Source organism: Ischnura elegans, chromosome 3, assembly GCF_921293095.1.
Source record: "Ischnura elegans chromosome 3, ioIscEleg1.1, whole genome shotgun sequence".
In the NCBI taxonomy this organism is placed as follows: Eukaryota; Metazoa; Arthropoda; class Insecta; order Odonata; family Coenagrionidae; genus Ischnura; species Ischnura elegans.
Window position 1 is genome coordinate 32627348 of NC_060248.1, and position 20482 is coordinate 32647829.

General features: G+C 37.0%; 1 protein-coding gene across 2 annotated transcripts in view; it reads left to right on the forward strand.

The window, feature by feature from the left end:
* The first annotated feature begins 5263 nt into the window (after positions 1–5263).
* Positions 5264–20482, forward strand: part of LOC124155634 (PC-esterase domain-containing protein 1B-like) — a 38070-nt gene continuing 22851 nt past the window's right edge. Inside the window, exons 1-8 of one of the 2 annotated variants that reach the window (XM_046529630.1) lie at positions 5264–5933; positions 6077–6156; positions 6274–6360; positions 6481–6623; positions 9755–9905; positions 13302–13429; positions 15049–15122; positions 20158–20233. In XM_046529630.1, coding sequence (XP_046385586.1) covers positions 5858–5933; positions 6077–6156; positions 6274–6360; positions 6481–6623; positions 9755–9905; positions 13302–13429; positions 15049–15122; positions 20158–20233 — 815 coding nt within the window. In that variant the 5' untranslated portion in view covers positions 5264–5857. The remainder of the gene's footprint in view (positions 5934–6076; positions 6157–6273; positions 6361–6480; positions 6624–9754; positions 9906–13301; positions 13430–15048; positions 15123–20157; positions 20234–20482) is intronic. The other variant, XM_046529631.1, reaches the window with a different exon arrangement.

A 20482-nucleotide genomic window follows, 5' to 3' on the forward strand; every position in this document is an offset into this window, starting at 1 on the left:
GCACGGTAACTACACGTTCAGGCACCATTCCACGTAGTCGCGTCTCGCACAAGTTGCCATGTTGTAACTGCTGCGAGACGTGTATCCGTGATCAAGGACAGCGGTTGCGCACTGAGAGGCCTGGAAAATAGGAACACGGTGCTCCCGTGAATGCATGATCGCTTCCGTTTTACGAAGGGGATTCTAACGCAAATAATAGGCCCGGTGTATCCTAGAATTAATGCCGTAATTCCAATGATTTTTCGTCCCATTTTTTTAAAAAAAAGATTGCGGAAAATAATTGAGCGAAAGGAAAATCATGCACGGATAATCCGCAACCCGAATAAACCACAGCCGGATAATCAGGAGTATGCTGTACTTTGCTTCATAAAGTAAAAGAAATTTTTGAATATCATGAATTTACATAGTACTTCTTTGAAAAATGATATATATTCAATGATTAAAAGTGTTAAAGTTAGTTTAAAACCCTCTACATAGTACCATGTTTAAAAAAAATAAGCCCCCTTGTTTTAGGCCCCCAAAATAATTCCTAGCTACCAACTGCCAACCACTGTATTATTAAAATGAATATGTGCATATTATCTATTGTTCAAGAGACATATAAAATTATTTCCATATTAAAGTAACTGCTGAATATAATTTTGGTGATGCAAAACATTTTCCATCAATTAAATACATTGTGGAAGTCTTTGTGTGTGCCTCAGTTGATTGATGTAAGTAAAGCATCGAAAAATTTTATTCCTAGTTTTACTGAGCATGTATTGCATTATAGGCAGTGGCGGCTGGTGGTAATTTATCTAGGGTGTGCATTAGAGCAGATATAGGATGATTTAATTATATTATGTTAATATTAATCCATGAGCATCATATTTCGTCGTAATAGAATACATAGCAAGCAAAACATATCACTGGTATATTCTACCCTTAAAATTGCATGAACAGAAATAATATTAGCATTCATGAAAATAATTATTCTTAACACCTTTACAAGTGACGGTAGGTGAAATTCATTCTCCTTTCCTTACACCCTACGACGAGGAAGTAGTGTAGAAAACGGCCATAGAGATGACTCTGTAGACGGAATAGTATCCTGGGCGCAGGTAGTGTAGGTGGCGGCTACACCACTACACTACCTGCGAGTCACTCACCAAAAATATGCGCGTGCGCACTCGCATCGTTTTGACACTGCTCCCATCACCCATTTGAACTGTGCATACCCCCCGCTTACTTCGTCCCGCCAGAGCGCCCACAAGCGATCGCATAGACCGAAAATGCGCCCGGCGCGATGCCACGGGATCGTACACTTGTAGAGCGGTGAATTCGAAAAGGAGATAGCTGTAGCGTTCGGAGTTTCATTTTTCTTGCATATGCAGACAGGATTTTTATCCTTCTCGTTGCAAAGGAATAGTTTTCTTTTATAATTCATTCATCTTTGGGTGTGCACTTGCTAACATGCGTATACGCACGCGCCGCCACTGATTATAGGACAACTGTTTTCCTGGCATTTCAGTCAAATTCTTGAGGTCAGTGAAGGCAAGAAGATAATAAATTTCCAGCCAACTTACATACCTATGTATATAATGGTAGAATATTGCAGAAGACGTAGGACAAGGTTGGATGAAGTGGTGGAGAGGTGGATGATAGCACAAGAGGTCGTATCCTGGTCCTGGGTCCCATCACTGTCATTCCTGGAATGGAGCTAGTTGTCTTGATGGTGTCCTGCTGGAGAAGCAAGGACATTTGTGACCTCATATAGGTTTATCAGTGACATCAGAGCGTTTCGATTGGTCCACAATCTTTGTGGGCATTACACATCATTGATTTGTATCATGCAATCACATATATGCATTCAAAACTCCTCATATTGCATTTTCCTCTACGACCAAAAAATTTGCATTTTTTGGATGAAAATCAATTTTTCTCAAATGAAATTGTGATTTCTCAAATTTTCTCAAATGTGAATAATTGTGGCCTTTCAATGAATTAAGGATGAGAGAAAACTGGGAAGTAAGGGAATAAGGGAAATCTAGGGATGCATGACGTTAACTTTATTCAACTTCAGAATGCATCATTGGCCAGCAACATGATTGGACAATAGGACGGGTGACTCATTATACCTGGTTAACTCACAACACCTCCCCAAGTCTCGAACTGCATTCTAACTTAGTTGCTTTGCGATGTTTTGCCTTTCACATTGCATTGACCGTGGGATCTCAGTGTGGGGAGCGTCCCTCATGTCCCTTCTCCTCCAGGAATCATAGGCGGATTTGGATGGGGGGGCACAGGGGCATGTGCTTCCCCTTCCTCCCCCCCCCCAAAAAGTAGACAAGATTTTTAGTACAGTTATCATCACGTTCATTTTGTTTTGAGTATTATGGAGCCTTAAGACTGTTTGCATGTCAGACCATTATGCCCCCCCTCCCCTGCACCCCAGAAAAATGATCCTGGATCCATACTTGCCTGGAATGGTATTGCCATCCATGTTGAAAGGACAGCTGTTATCCCTGGATGGCTTCATCCTCCTTGTCACTTTACTGCTTCTTGAATGGCTTCACAATCCAATTGACATACACATTAAGAAAATATATTTATGGGTTTTTGTAATGATTATCCGATCCCATACATTATAACCGAGCAAAATTTCCACTCTGATGCGCATTGCATTTTTGAACGAAATATTTTTCCAAAATTATTTCACTTGGTTTGACTAGATAGGTAGATGTCTCTGGAAAACTTTTTTGTTGAAATATCTTTTTCACGTAATTTTCCACAAATTTTCCAGAGCCTGCAATAGTCAAAAGTACTCAAAATTAAACTCCAGTTCTTCCTATATAAGCAGAATTAATATACGTTCCAATCGCTTGAGTATTTTTGGCATTAAGTACTATTGACTTGAGGTATGCACGATATAGAGTGCAGAATGAACGCATGATAATATGTACCAGAATGAACACATTTATAATATTTTCGAAGGTAAGGGGGGGAAATGTCGAGGTTTTCGATATTTTACCAGAAAGTAAATAAATGTTATTAAAATTAAGAGATTGATCTTCAGCGGAATCTAGAGTTATGGAAGAAATACAAAATTCGTGTCACGCGGGTTGCATACGACCGCAGGATATTGTCGTGGCCCGTCTAAACTCGGTTTCGAAGACCTGTTACTCAGGATTGCAGGGGTTTACGGATATAAGAAGCGTACCAAATGAAGCATCAATACTTCCTTTATCCAAATAATAAAAAATTGTTAATATTTCCAAAGTATTTCTGGATGTCGTACGTCGTTGATAGCAGGCGTGCACGGAAAAATCGGATTTTCGGTCAATTTGAATATTTTGGGGAGGCATGAAGTCGAGGTTTTTGGGATTCTCCGAATCATTTTCATGCTCTAATACCCTGAAAATTTTCAGCAATCAATCTCCTCTGAACAGGGGCGCAGCCAGGAATTAAGGCTGGGGGAGGTTTAGGTGTAACTAACACCGGGGTGTGTGGGGGTTTGGTATACCCACCAGGATTAGGGGTAGGCGTGAGATTAGTAAATTGCGGAATTATAATATAAATGGTTCAAAATGGTGAGTTTTACGGCTTTCAGAGGGATATTTTACTAATCATTACGCTATTCTATTAGTAATATCAATCTAATTAAGTAAAATGGATTAAACTTTAAAATTCCTCTAAGCTTTGGGGGGGGGGTTTTATCCCCCAAAATCCCCCCTCGCTGCGCCACTGCCTCTGAACGAGGTTTAGATTTTATATATACCAGTCGGCAGAGAGTCACAATAGAGGCTTAGGGTAGAGGGCTGATGATATTTATATAAAATAGCATCAGTTTTTGTACTTTATTCTCGAGGATCTCTCTAATAGGTACTCCAAAGTGGTAACGATCCTCGAAAGAGTTCAATATGACACTTTTATTGCAATTTTATTTACTCTCGCCCGACACAGAAATGGAGAAATAGTATCACGGTCACAAAATATGCAATATATTTGTATGGGCTGTAAAATTTTGTCACTGGCAATTTTACAGAAATTAAGGTGAATTTTGTTTACTTATCGCAGATGAAGATATTACTTCAACATTTTGTGAGGAGAACCTCTTACTTTTTCACATATCTCGAATAAAATTTGGTGGAAAAGTAAGTGGATTCTTTTTGTCAATCAAGTCAGTTTATATACTAAAATGTGCATTTTACTATTAACTAAAATGATATTTTGAGTGTATTCTTTCGTCTTCACCTAAAGTCGTTGTTTTGGAGAGGGTGCATGGTTCATTAATGTACGCAAGGCCTAGCACCTAGGTGATATGCAATATACCTCTTCGCAATAATGCGTCTGCTCAGTGGCGTAACTATAAGGAAAATGCTATGGGGGGGATGGGATGAAGTGGGGTGGCCACCCCCCCTCCCGCAAGAAACGGGGGATCCGGGAAATGTTTTGAAAAATGACATCCATGGATATATATTTTACATCATTTTGGTACTAAAAATTCAACTTCATGCGGATGCTGTTATTAAATTTCAAATCTAGGCAATAGTTTTAAATAAGTAAAATAATTTTAATTTTTACTTCTCCGAGGCTTTGGGGGGATCTATCCCCTCAACTCCCCCATAGTTACGGCACTGCGTCTACTTGTTGACAATGTTTTCCTATTATCTTTATGCATTGTTTCTCGAGCTGATGAAATGAAAAAATGCATTGGAAGGGTATAGATTGTAAATTGCAAGGAACGGTCATCAATATGAAATAAGCTCTATATGATTTTTTTTAATGTCATGGACTTCAAACCCTATTTTGCATGGTCTCAGTCGTACAAGATCAAGGTCGAGCTACATTGGTCACTCTCAGTCAATTGGAGTATTGAATGGTAATTTCCGTTGTAACCATTTTTCCTTCCAGTATTTCACTTCTACGTCCATTTATCGATCTTCGTACGAAAATGCGTCATGTAGGAACGAAACAATTAAACTTCTAATGAATTGGATGTTGGCAAACTAAAAAAATAATAAGCTAAAATATTGGCTATGACTCCAAATAAGCTCTTAGTCACCAAATCATCGTATGTCTCGTCCTTTTTCCTTTGAACTTAGTAATTTTAAAAGGTATGGTAATTTTTAATGCATAAATCTTATTTTGCGATGGAACGACGAAACCTTTGTTCACGAATTCACATATTAAATAACGTAGTTACAGCATAATATTTTCAATGAATGTAGTTGAATATTCGTACTTTTTATTTGTGGCTTTGAAATTTTTAAATGTCACAATCTAAAGTTGGACTGTATTTTAGGAAAATATTTTGAGATTAAGCATTTTTTAAATTTAAAATGCAGTTTTCTGGAGTAATTTGCAGTTTTGCCTAATTAAAAATGTATTTTCTCACCTCTTTACACGGAGTGATTGTATTCTAAATTATTGGGAACTTTTACATTTCCGAATCCCGGTTCTCCATACACGTTATATGATATCTTTAATCGCCTCCTTCCCCAAAACCACGTCGTAAATTCGTCCCAATCTCCATAAATACATGTAAATTTAAACGCCTCTTTAATTAACGAGTATATATGTACCAAGTGGACAGTATTCACGGTTTACACGTATTCTAAATAGCACGATTACCGCTTGTACGATGCTTTTGAGTTGTTTGAATATAGTGCGAAAGAGAAAGGCATTTCGCCGTTCACTTTTTAATTTTCTGCGAAGCGGTGAAGCGGTACCGCGGTACTGCCGGATACTTTTCAAATGTAGGAGCACGTTTCTAAGTGAAGTCTCAATATTAATGCGCTCTGTCAATGGAGAATTTTTCTTCCATTACGTGAGCCTTCCTATCAGTTTAGCTTAAGTACTAATTATCGTTGGTAAAATGGCTGATATATTTACAAACGTGGATATCAAAATGCTATTTAGAGGGAAGTTCATCTTGATACTAGGCAGCTCAAGTGAGTATATTTCAACCCTGGCTGTGTTACATGATTTGATAAATTAATTTGTCTTATAGTTTTGAGCAGAAGCATTTGGCATATGTCATAAATCACTTGGAAAGTGAGTAGAAATTGATGCGAATAAGAGTGATGTTTTACAGATTTTCGTGCGGTCTATCGTGATATTATTTGGCTTTTGAATTTCAATAAAATCATCCCTGAAGGTCACCTTCGCCGCAAGGTAATAATTTAGAATTTTTGACGAAAAAATGATGTTGACACATGTATGCATTAAGATAGAGATTTGTGTATTTTGTCATTAAATAATTCCGGCAAAAACCGGATTCACTTTCTACAGCTGGATTTTTCATATCTCGGCGACCGATTAATTAAGCAAGGCGAGCTAAACCGAGGGAGAGACTATGTTGAAATGAGGGAATATAAAGTAAGTAGTTTTATCGTTGTTTCTGTTCTTATTCTCATATACTTATGTTTATCTTCCATTCTTCAAGTGTTGCCTGATGTAGCACCTAGCTATATTTGTACGTGTTTTCTAATGTTCCAGAAAGATGGGTTTCACATAAAGTACAACTTCATCACCAAATGCCTGACTAAGGAGGTGGAAGAAATGATGCACGATATCCATGAGGGAAATTGCAAACCCCCAGATATAGTGATTGTTAACTCGTGCCTTTGGGATATCACTAGGTAATATTAATGAATTATATTTATAAATATTATAATTACTTACCTATCTATGCGAATTATATAGAAATGCGAATGAAGTTGAGGCGTGAGTGGTGTATGAGAAAATTTACCGTAAAAAATTTAATGCACCTCACTTTAGAAATAATTTTAGGGTAAATTGCTATGAGTAGCGAAAAGAGTGTTTATAATGGTAATTTACTTCCTTATGGGGTTAAAAAAATGAACTACTTCCCATTTCTAATATCTTCATGGTGACTGAATGTGCAATAAGGTGCTGAGAGCTGCTACATATTTATTTATGAACATCTCTTTCCAAATGAAATTGCAAGTACTAATGACACTTTGTACGTAATGATGTCAGCACTGTGGCGTAAATGCTCATTACAAGTATTAGTCTCAACACATTGCATTAATTTTAATCGTGTTCTTAAATTGAAAAATTCTTGTCATTTTTTTCCTTGAGTGTTCCATGTGGATGACAAATATTCTCTTCCTTTAGGTGAGCCAACTGAAGCAATTTTAAAGCACGCTATACATATTTGGTGATACGTTTTCAGTTGTTGTTTGTTACATATCATGAATGGGCATATAATATTTGATTAGGTAAGGTTATATTTTTAAAATTAGCTCTTTTTAGATTATTGTTTAAGCCAAAGGAAGTTCACCCAATTTGGCTCATATTTTTTATCTCAACACCTCCACCCAGGTAGGTTATCCCTCTACATTTTAATGCCCTGGTACGCACATTGTTAAAGATAAAAATCTAAAAACTGTTCAATAAATGTGTGTATTTTTGTAATTTTTTGTGTTGTGTTACTAGCATACAATTCATCGTGAAGAATTGTAGTGTCCAAAATAATGAGTTATTATTTGTCATTTGAAATATTAGTTCTTAAGATTAATAAATAAAGACTGCGTTATTTATTACTATGCTTTTGTCGGCAGATTTTTTGTTAATGGCAGAGCAGAATATACCAGCAGTTCATTAGGTGCTGCATAAAACTCATCAGACTTCATTTCTGACTTTCTCACATGGGGTACAGCAGTATGATACCGGTGTGGCCACTAGACAGCTGTAAAATATATCTCGTATGAATAAAATAACCAACTAAACACTGCTGATGTGCATAGATGCATCAACATTATAAAAATGTATGCTTCAACTCGTTGAAGACATTATGTCAAACATTATTATCATTACTACTTATCAGCCTTATATAGCTTTACAATACATAATTGTTAACCCATGTATGTCCCTGTTCCCATGTTCAGTATCTGTCTTCAATTTAACACATTCCCTGCCACAGATTTTTATGCTAATTCACCCATCGCACCAAGGTGTTTCCCTTTTACTCTAATACTTGGATCCTTTCCGTTAGAGTTTCCGTGAGCATTTGGCTATACGCACTGTATATAATATACGCAGCACCAAACTAGCTGTTCTCCAATGGCATGCTATGAGAGGCCAAAAATTATGCATTATGAATTAGGTATTTTGACCGAAGTGGCAGTGAACGCCTTAACCTAAGGCCTATATACAGTAAAACCTCTTTACATCGTAATAAAGGGGACCAAAATTTGGGCAATTTGATGTATGGAGGTTCACTATAGAGAGGTTTCAGTGATGGGCGCCATTTTTTCATATCCTTTGAATGTGAATATATGAAAGGCCCTACTGTCTTTTAAACCATTATATTTATGTGTTTAAACACACATGCATGCATCAGTGAACATATTTATTATTGAATAATTACAGAAAGCGAACGCTATCACATGATTTTTACCATGATTCGAGTGAAAACGATGTGATCTCTCTCAATTCAACAGTAACTTTAAATGATTAGGACAGTTTGATACGTTTTTTCTTATTTACTGTTAGGAATGCTCTCATATTGAACAAAATGGCCACAACTAATGATTAACGTGAAAATTACAGCATAATAAGGTATATAAGAAAAAAAGACTGAAAGAAAAGGACCGTAGGGGTGGTATGATGTATGGAGGTTTACTATGTAAAGAGGTTCACTACATAGAGGTTTTACTGTATTTATCTTTTCATTCTATCCATGTTCACATTTTTCAGTCTCACACAATCCTTATTTCCCATCTGTATCTCCTGTGGCAGTTTCTTTCCCCCACCTTTACCTATAATTTCCCCTGTGTCATCATCCTGGAATGCCACATTGCTTATGTTTCCATTCTCTTTCCTCAGCATCTTCATCATTCTGTCTCCTATGCAATGCAGAGCATATCAAGCAGCTATTGGAAAGACTTCGCTTTTGTGACACTGCTCTCAATAGCACTTACTTTCTCATAAAAGCCACCCATACTAGTATTGTTGATATCTGCCTTATGTAATTACTCTCAAAAGAGCTAATGAGAGAATCATTGTAGAAGTGAATGACGAAAATGCAGCACCTCTAGCTGCCTCAAAAAATACCATGAAAAGTTTCATTTCAAATTCCTGCTAAATTTTCCAATTACAGCAAGAATATCTAATAATTGTATTGGTTTCATTTCATTGCATGCTAAAAAATGCATAGTAAAAAGGCCATGCTAAAAAATGTGTAATAATTTCTGGTCTGTGTATTACCTAAAATTTTAACATGAATAGAAAAATGAGCATGGACAAATTATTTCATTGAATGCCCAATGCTATCAGACCAAGATTACTTGTGTTTGCCGCTTAATACTGTGCCTTTTTTGAGATACCATGATCTCCCTTATATCAAAGGTAAAATTAACCATTACATATTTTCAGCGTACAAACTTTCATTTCAGAAAACTTTACTATTAAAAATAAAATTTTTGTGTTATAGAATGAGCATTAAACTTTTATGAAAGTAGCTAGAGGTTTAGACATATAGTGAATAAAATCAGTGGAAATAGCTGAAAAAATAAGTTAACAGCCTTGAACAAAGTTATATTGAAAAAAATGTTTACATTTTTTTTGTAAATTTACCACAACTTTCTGATTCAGCAGCACATTTTTGTAAGGTTGGACACAATGGGACTTGTTGAAGATGGCTTAGAAAAAAATTATAGTGGCCGAGGATGTGTAGTGTATGTAGTAATCTGTATGTGTGTCTTTACTCCTCAAGTACATGTTGAGTTCCCTGCATATGTTACAGGTGGGGTCCCAATGGTGTCACTTTGTATAAAGATAATATGAGGAAGTTGTTTTCAATCATGAAATCCAGCCTTCCTTCGACAACATTAGTTATATTCTCCACCACTCCTCCCGTTTCTCAGTCTTGCAGTGCAGCTTTTTTGGTCCGCCAGGTTTGTGGTTTTGTCGAAAATTGAAATATTTAGCATGCATACAGATTTCTTTGTCTTATTAAAGTAAGTTGAGGGAAGTTCTATGTCTATTTAATGAAGGGATGTGAAAGGTAACCTAACCCCTGAAGTGGCGAGGCTTGTTGTAACTGTATCCTTTTTCTTGGCAGGAGAAAGGTTGATCGGAACCAAACAGCTTCTGTGAAAAAAGCAAAAATTCACTTTCAAACTGTAGCTGAACCAGTTGTTTCAATCTCGACTGTTTTTGAGGTTTTTATTCATCAATCAGTACACTGGTGACGCAACAGGGCAACTCTGTAGTTCTGTGTCGTGTAAATATAAGAAAGTTGAAACACTTCATGGAAACTAACTTAAAATTTTAAGAAAAAGCTATAATTTTATAATCATGTCTTGAATTTTTTTGTCAGTGTACCTACCCGAGTCTTTAAAGGTGTATTAAAGAATAATTACGGAATATATAGTGTTCAACTTGAATGTAAACTAATGAGATGAAGCTTTAGCCCTGAACATGGGAGTTTTTTTTCTGCATTTTAATAATAATTTTGTTAGTTAGGGTCATATGATAAGGGTGCATGGGGAAAGAAAATTTTCTTTGGCATGCTTTGTGGGACAGTTAGCATCACAAGATAGCCTGCCAAACTACCTCCTTGGTGAGCTTTCCTGTGCTGATCACTTGATGGGTAATTGGGTAGGGTTGCAACGTGACCCCAAGTTATGCTACTCCCACCCTGTGTGGTTACATTCAGTTTGTGGCGTATAATGTGCTTTATTTTGTTATTGATGGGATTTCAAAAGTAACTAATCCAGTAACAATAACACACATGATTAGGAGGAGGTATTTATTCTTCTGCACGATGGTAAATTTACTCCAATACTGAACCATTTTTGCTAGCTTGGATCCATGACCACAGGTACTTATTCATTTGTACATAAAATTCTCAAGAATGGTTTGGTTTCATGTTTGTTATGAACTATTTTTTGTTCCAGGTGCTCTCGTTCCTAAAGGGTTTTGTTTCATAAAACATTTCCTTGGACCAAGTCCATCCCTAAGCGGTTTGTCCATCAAAATTTTACTGCGGTTCACATCCCTTTCATAATGAGTTTATTTGATAATGAATGAAATTGATGAAAGGGAAAATGCACATCTATATTTGGTATTACATCTTAAATTCATCTCTTAAATTTTGTGCTGTTTCACCTGAACTGAAACCTGAGGGAAGGAAGGGTAAATGAAAACTAAAAAAATTCATGTGCTAATTGTTTAATCATTGAGTTGTTCATGCATGTTGGTTTCACTCTTCTTCGGAATCTTGCCACTAAAACATGCATGCATGATGGTTTGATTTTGTAGAAAAGCTGAAGCAGCATGGCTTTTGTTTGGCATATATTATGATTATGGTTTAATTTTGTTTTGTATGCATTCTGTCTGCTAATGAAAATCCCTTTGAGTTACTCTACACTTGTGATGGTCCTAACTTAATTGGTTCCCCTTTTCATTAGTTTATGAAACCTGAACTTTATTTTCTTCCACCAATTTCTATTCCTGGTACTTAACTCAAGCACATCTGTGTCATCAACCCATACTTATTCTATAAAAGATGGTATAAATTATTAAAAAGCTCATGCCACGCAGAGAAGGGTGGGTGTAAGGTTCTCAGTTATCTTTTTATGAAATTAATTTAGTCGATTGTAGCTTGAATTATTGAGGGGATGATAAAAAGTGCTGAGATGCTTATAGGTCATGTGATTTGGCTATTTGTTATCGTAAGCAGTTCAAATAGCCAAAGAAATGTTTGAATGTAAACTTTTGGAAAGGAAATAAGATTGTCATTTGATACCAATTCAATTCAATCCATTTGACTAATGAATCATACAGCCCCCGGATTGTCATTATCACTCACTCTATATCCACTCTGCCAGCATGTAAGAGGAAGTAGGGAAGATCCACAGGACTGAGTAGTGTCCGCAAATCAAATGCACGGCGTGCCTGGCAGCAGGGAGGCAGGGGTGTGCGGCGGAAACCTTTGTGGCAGCGTTTCGGCTTGTAGGAATTGAGATACGACTAAACGGTTGAAATATTTTAACCTAGGGCTCTAAAACAGCATGTTCACCTCAGAAAATGTTTTGTCCAGGTCAAAAAACATTCAAATTACCGTATTTCTCCGAATATAGTCCCCCTCTGAATATAGTCCCCCCCCCTAATTTTGAGGCCTCACTTTCGGGAAAATATTTTAAAAATATTCTTGAATATAGTCCCCCCTTTACTTTTATCATGGGAATTTTTGGAAAAAATGGGGGACTATACATATTCAGATAAATACGGTAACTGCACTAAGGCCCTACAGGCACCTCAGGCATGGCTATCCGACATCGCACAAATCTGAAACTTTTTTATAATTTTTTCTCACCATTTCGCACAGTTTGAGACTATCAATTTTTAAATCTGTCCACTTTGAAAAAGTAAGCGCCGGCCTAGTTGATACCTCGGCTGAACAGACGCTCAACAATTGCCCACCAAATCAAATCGGCTCATCTAGGGCCACTAGATGAGCGGATTTGATTCAGTGGGCGATTGATGAGCATTTGCAATGGAGGTACCATAATACAGTATGCATTACCTTATTAAAAGAGATATTCAGATCTGAAGGCCTATTACAATGCATTGATTATGGGCAGGACTTTTACATCATGTCTTTGTCATGAAGTTTGTGAAATAAAGTGGTTCAATGGGCTGAGTGTTTGAGTGTATGGGTTTTTTTCATGCCTTATAATTGTTTCGATTTTCACATCCTTGTTTGATAGTGTTTTGTATCATATCCAAGTGGGAGGAGACATATGGGACTCACTCTCTGGCATAATGATAACCATAGCAAAGTTAATTTCCTGGTTCTTTAAGTTTGACTTTCGTTAGTGTGGGTGTTTTGTCTTTTCACATCTTAAGATTTAAATGCATGTATAAATTTTCCACAGATTAATTATAAAAATAGTTTTATTGGCCCTGTAGATATGTTGTTACATATATAAGACCCATCAAAAAAGAAGTTTAGCACAATAGAGTTACACCCTTAACACAATAATAAATATGAATTCAAAAAGTAAATTATAATAAAATGGTGGTTGAGTTTTTACATAGCACAGAATTATCAGTTGATACTGGCAAGAAAATTACCAACAGCATAAAAAAAATTAAAGGAAGTATAATTTAACTATTATTTTAAAATCACACTAGCTCTTTGTTATGTTTTATTCCAATATCAATTAAAATTATTCCCATACTTAAAAATGTGTCACAGAGGTACTCCCAAAGACAGATAAAATTTACCATTGCTTTCATTATTTTATTGACTGAAGTATGTTTCACTTTTATTTTGCTCACAGGTTGAGTTCATGAGGCATTCTCTTCGCTTTGAAGTCATGGAGGCAAACCTCTTTGCCAGACAGCTTGTACCCACGTATGGTTATAACATTCTTGACTTGCACTATCATCTCAGGATGCAGATTCATCGGTAAGTCTATGAATATAGAATACTGGATACGAATCTGGTATGAAACAGTGCTGTGAAACAATCCCTATAATCCTCAAAATCCTCAACAGCGCCAATAGTAATGTGAGGATGGTACAAAAATGAAAACCAGCTATTCAACTTAGTCATCATTCTTCTATAACATCACATTTCAAAAGCTTCCATCTTAAAATGTAAACAGTCCGGATCATTCAAGTATGTTTATTCATTTGATTTGTGGAAAAATCAAGATATTTCATTATTTACCACAGTCAAAAAGTATAAATTGTAACCAGTAGTAATTATTCTTTTATAATAGCAAATTAAATTCAAAATTAAATTTAGAATAAAAGAAGGGTTTTCAATGTGTCGCAATTATAATGATTATAACATTTGCGGTTACTTGTGTAGTTGGATCACGTACATGGATTCACCATAAATGATGGCATCTTCAGAGGCCACAAAGAAGAAGTTTTAAGAAAAAATACTTCCCGTATGTTATCAGAAATCGTCGATATCAAGGCATCCTTACATGCTAAAATCTTATGAAATAAAAAAATATCCATCACCCGAACACCTAAGATTTAATCAGGCTTATTCAAGGTGTTATTTAAAAAAAATAAATAAATAAATAAGCCCTCAGTTGTGTTGCGGGTGGCATGTGTTTTAGGATAACTGTGTATTGGGTGTTGCATAGTTTCAGGAATCTATTTTATTCTTTCTTAACTTGTTGGCATGAAAATTTTACTTACAAACCCAGCCTTTCCTCCTTCCTCATAAGGTATGTACTCCTTTCAAACCCTATGTCTCCTTCTCGCCTCCTCTTCCGGTACCTTCTTTTCTCATGCATCCTCTTTGTTTTTATTCCATCTCATCTTATCTCCATTCTTCTCTTTACCCACATTTTAAATGCCTTTTCTCGTCCACCTATCTCAGTGCTTATGTCTCCATACTTTTGAGCACCACACTCCAAATTAGACACTTTTCTAGCTTTTCCTTGACACTTGTGCTTAATGAACCTGTCCTCAACTCTCTCTTATTCATAGAAGCATGATGTTCCACCAATGCTATCCTTCTTGATACCTTTACTTTTGTGTTCTTTTTTTTCTCATATGCTGGATAGCTTCTCATAATCATGGAATCAAACTGAAACTGAACCCATGGAGAAAACCTCTGTGTGATATTTTTACCAAACCACTTTGACTGAAGAAGCGACCATAGCGGTTTAGAGAAGAACTCAAAAATTGCTAAGTAGGTAATCCAGTTTGTAGAAAAGTGGAGGTAGGATTGTAGCACTCGTCATAGCATTGCCGGTTCAGAATGGTTGCACTTATAGCTCGGTTTTGAACCCTCTAGGGAATTTCCATACATATGCATAATTGGAGAGTAACATCAAGTTCGTTTAATATTAGTTGATTGATATGAATCAAAATTATTACATATAAGTGAAGTTTTATACTTGCAATTTTCCTGCATATTCAAGTAAGTTCCCATGTGAGGTAAAAATAGTAAAGATCCCTTGAAACTTGTCCACCCTCATCTGGCCATCTTTAACTTAGCTCATTACAGAAGGTGTCATTAACGTTACTCTGTCAAGCATTGTCTCCTTCATATAATTTTAGGAGAATTCGTGATGGAGTCCATTGGGTGCCTACTGCTGTTCGTCACATGACAAATTTGTTCTTAACACACATATGTAAGTTTCATTCCGTTGGTTCTAAATTAACACTCGCATTAAATATAGGTGATTTACTTTTTTGAGTCATGGGAGTATTAATTTTTAATTATCAATATGCACTTTTTTAAGTCTTCAAAAATTGATTTTTTTTATGATTAAGAGTTAATTACAGCTCAAACCTATAATCACACATTAGGTAGTTTGTCATTTCCTCTCTGCTAATAAATTTCAGAACAAGTTGTAGAAATACAGTAAAAGTTTGGGAATAATTTATCATGGTTAGAGATGGGTCGAATAGCAGATTTCTCGAATTCGAATATCGAATTCGAATATTAAATCATTGCTCGAATATTCGAATACCTCGAATTTCGAATACCTCGAATACTAAGGGCCTTTGCACACTAGGCCACCAAAGTGGCGCCACCATGGAAGCGCCACCACGAAAGGCATTGAGGTATATGTACAACAGCACACTGGGCCACTTTGGTGGCTTGGTCGCGCTCCTGGAAGCGCGGCCAAAATTGCGGTGGCCAGAGCCCCCGACTTTGCTCGCCACCACGGACGCGCCACCAGCCGAAAAGCATTGAATCATATGGAGCACTGCACACTAGAGCTACTTTGTGGCGACACCAGTAGTTTTGTATTTTATGTTTTCTCCAGTGTAACTTATGATCATGGCGAGGCTTGACGTGGAGCGTTTTATCCTAGTAGTGCAAACCATGCCAGCGTTGTTGAACATGAGTAGTGAAGTGTACTCGGACAAAGATGAAAAGCGAATTGTGAGTGATTTCTTTGGGTAAGGACGCATTACATGACTTGACAGGGCGAATGCTTCATCGGCAACAATCAAGTATGGTAACGGTGAAGTAGTATCACCAATTAGTCTTACTACAGGTAAATTTAACGTATTGCTGTTCAAAGCTGCATTCAAGGTACTATCTTTGAAAATAGTGCTGTCGCTTTCTTTTCCAAAGCCCCCGACATCGATGAAAGTAAGCAAGTAGTTTGCATCGCACAATGCAAGCAGCACAATTGAACAATAATGTTTACAATTATAGTACATCGAGCCACTATTCCACGGTTTGGTAAGTCGTATATGTTTTCCGTCAAGTGCACCTACAAAGTTTGAAAAATTTATGATTGAGTGAAAGTCTTCTGCAATACACTTCCACTTTTCGGTACTTCAGGAATCATTCGTTCTTCATTGATGCCCATATTTCTGTTGTCACTTCTCTTACGATTTTTCCCACCGTTGTTTGTCCCAAGCGATAGTAAATATGTAGTTGAGTCATTGTGATCCCACTTCCCAAGTAACTGAAAAAGAATCAAAGAATTAAAATTTAAATTATTTAACGGATATACATAATTTAACCGTCTAGTGGGCGCGCGTGATATCTTTACACGACCGGGCGCGTGGCGTACTTTGTCCACAATATATGAATTTATATGATACACTCGATTTTTGTTGAAATTTATCTTTATTTCAGGAAATTAGTCCAAGCTTGTACATTTATAGGCGATACAGATATAAAGGTACATAGGTGTAGTGATGGGTTGATCATGAACGATTCGATCAAAAAGATTGAATCACTAGGTGAATCAAATGACTCATGATTCATTTCGTTAAACAAGTCGATCATCAATCACTCCGACTTCCGGTTTCATATCAATCATCTCGGTTTCCGGTTTGTTTCAAAATTTGGAACGATAGATGCTTGATCTCTTTTCCTCAGGGCAGAAATAGTTGTGAGAAAATTAAATACTATGTTATGAAGAACTGAATACTCGTGTAATCTTTTTCTTAAATGTTTTCCAGCAGTTATCAGTATTAATAACACCAATACACGTAAAAGGAAAATATTAAGATGACTCCTGTAGGAGAACGTTAAGAAGTAGAAGTTAAAGCTGGTTACATTTTATTGTGCCGTTCATAAAATTATCCTGCACATAAGATTCATGCATAGTGTGTGGTGTATTTTGTGTTATATTTTCATCAACTATAGTTAGAAATTATTTTATTAGTGTTAAGAAACTGGCAGTTTCGCCTTCCCAAATATTTTCATGACACTACTTCCTTCATTTTTGAAATCTAATTTACTCATCTAGGAATTCACAATAAAAATAGTATATGAAATGATAATATGGATAGCAATCAGCGTTACCAATGCTCTTCGCAGATGAGGCAGTATTTATTCGATTATTCAAAGTGATTTATTACATCCATTGATTGAGTCTTTTCGATCTTGATTCCTTTTGAGTCTTTTCGATCATGATTCCTTTTGAGTCTTTTCAATCATGACTCCTTTGAGTCTTTTCGATCTTGTTTCCTTTGAGTCTTTTCGATCTTGATTCATTTGAGTCTTTTCGATCATAGTGATTGAATCAATTGATTGAATCACTAAAATGTTCGACTTTGCCCATCACTACATAGGTGGATCATGACAAGTCGCGCGGCGTAATTTATACGCCAAGGGTTTCTGGCTCCTCTTGCCGATCTAGAAAAATTTGCTACTATACTTTGTGCTTTAAAAAATCACGCTATAGACAGTCAAAATGATATGTAATAATACACAAGGCCATGCAAGAAAAGCAAAGCGCGAGGTACAAGGCCGGTCGCACGGCGTACTTTGTATGCCACGGGTGTCGGTTGAAACGCTTGCCAGCAACAACAAACAGCAGGTCCCTCAGGACTGCAGCAAACAACTTCTCAGAGGTTCCAGCCACTTCAGAACCAAATGGACCAGCAAAGAAGTGTACTTTCACCTCAATCAGAAAGTGATTTTTCAAATGAATCATCTTATGAATTTAACACTTTGTTTTAAAAATATACCACTGTTACTACCCATATTGTATTTAACTATTGTACTAAACTAATGGTACATTGTATTATACTATGTTTTTTTTAATTGTGTATTTTTGTTTTGCTTTTTACTTACCCCAACGTTACAAGCAACTTTTGTTCTGGCGGTATACAATCTCGGAATCTGGTTGTGGTTCCTGTAATCTTTTCCTTCAATCTGAATAGTTCGTCATAGGTACCAACAGTAATTCTCGCGTATGTGTAATTTTATCCGGGTTGTTTCTGAGGTCCACATAATGAGTAAAAACACTCCTCTTGATCTTCGATCGCGTAAAAACGGGTGTATCCAGTATTTTCTCCTGTATTTTTTCCTTTTATGCCGCAATAGTAAAAAAACATCAAAGCGAACCCACAAGCTTCTTCCACATCCATCACGGTCAATAGAAAACCATGAACTGAGTAAGCGTGGTGGCTGATGAAGTGGCTCGCCACTCGAGGTTACTCGCCACCAAACGCGCTTCCAAAGCAGCGCTTCCATGGTGGCGCCACTTTGGTGGCCTAGTGTGCAAAGGCCCTAAATGATGAATGCTGGTATGTTTGACTCGGTTGCCTATGCAGCAGGAAACACAAGATTTTGGGGAGTAATTTTGATTTCCTTTAAATGATTCGAACAGGAATTTAGCTGATTAATGAATATTTTAATTTTATGGAAACAATTGGGCATATAATTAATTCAACTAACATCGCTTTACCCTCACTCCTGCTGCCAAGTGCTAGCTGACAATCTCAGGCATTTTGCAAAATACAAGCTCTTTTCCACCGGATTTTCTTCAATTATTTTGTTAGTTTTTTTTGTTAGTTATTATTATTAGTCCATCTTTGGGAGTTCTCACGAGATAAAAAGATGAATTGGAATTGCTATCAGGGAGAAACCAAATATTCTGAGAAAATATCCCTTTGTCTGGGACTGTAACAATATAAAGATTTATAGCACCACTCATAAATTGTAACTTGATAGTATATGTTTTCGGAAAAAAATACGGCATCAACTCCCGAGAAGCTCTGCTGCTCATATCGAGTTTCGCCAGAATGCTAAGTCTCCGTCGTATTTTGACATTTATTTCTTTGCGTAAAATGCTTAAATAAACTCAGAAATACGTCGTGTTTGGTCTTATTCTTTTTTAAATTACGCGCACATTACTAATATTTCAATTCAATAAAGGTGTAACATCAATTGACGAAAGTCATTCTTAGACACCTTTTGTGCTAATAGATGACTCATGCAGCGGTTGACCTCCACAGAAATGGGAAACTTCCAAGCTGGTAGGAAAAAAAAGGTCAGTGGGGGAGAAAAGGGAGGGCCCGAAAGACGTTTCTATTGTTCTCGTGAAACTTAGTATTTTTTCGAAGCTAAGGTCTTCGTAATATGATCCCTGCGCGAGCTGTGACCTTTTTTTTATTTCGAAGAAGAGGAAAGCCTCAGAGGGGGGGCTAGTGCTGAATGGAGAGGGATACCGGATCTTGGGAAATGCGCTAATGTAAGTATCCCACGTTACTCACACAGCTGTTGACCTCCAGAAATGGGGAACTTCGAAGCAGGTAGCCAGAAAAAGGTCAGTGGGTGAGAAAAGGGGGGAGGGCGTGAAACACGTTTTTATTGTTCTCGTAACTCGATATTTTTTTCGAAGCAGGGGTCTTCGTAATGCGATCCCTGCGCGATCTGGGGCCTTTTGTTTGATTTCGGAGAAGAGGAAAGCGTCAGAGTGGGTGAGGCAAGTGCTGAATGGAGGGGGATAGCGGATCGTGGGAAATGCCCTAAGGTTGCTATCCCACGGCACTGAGGTTCTCCTGGTGGGGGGAATCGGGGATTTTCGGATTTTTTCACCCGACCATTTTCGGTTCCCCTCGTCGAACTCTTTTCTCCGCTAAAATCCACGAATTTGATGTAATTCGTCAACTTGCGTAAAACGGCGCTGCGAGCACTAAACGACTAGAGTTCTCTTCATTTTTCCGAGTCAACTACCAACGACGTGCGTGCGACAGTGTATGATGCGAAATTCAAAGTATTCGAGGTATTCGAAGCGGTACTTTTCGCATAACTATTCGAAACCTCGAATATCGAATACTTTCTAATATTCGAGGTATTCGAGTATTCGCGGATACTATTCGCACATCTCTAATCATGGTTCATGCAGTCAGCAAATTCTTTCATTGATGCTTATAGAAAATAATTTTTTTTTTCTCTCATATTAGCACTATCATGGGGAGTACCTCTTCCTGGAAACTTCTGTGGAGCATTACTTCAATCCATGAAATTGAAGGCAAAGATGTATGAAAATATCCATTTTAATTCAGCTAAAATTCCTCGGCCAAGTATGTTTCAACATATGTTGATGCCCCCACCAAGTGTGCCTGTTAGAAAAAAAAAGGGGACAAAGTCTATTTTGAAAAGATCAAAGTATGATCAAAAAATGGGCTGGCCTCATGGTTACAGAGAACGAGGCCTTAAGCTTGTGGAAGCAAATTCTTTTTTGAATCATGATAATCAGGGAAATATGGCCTATTATTCACCTTGCAA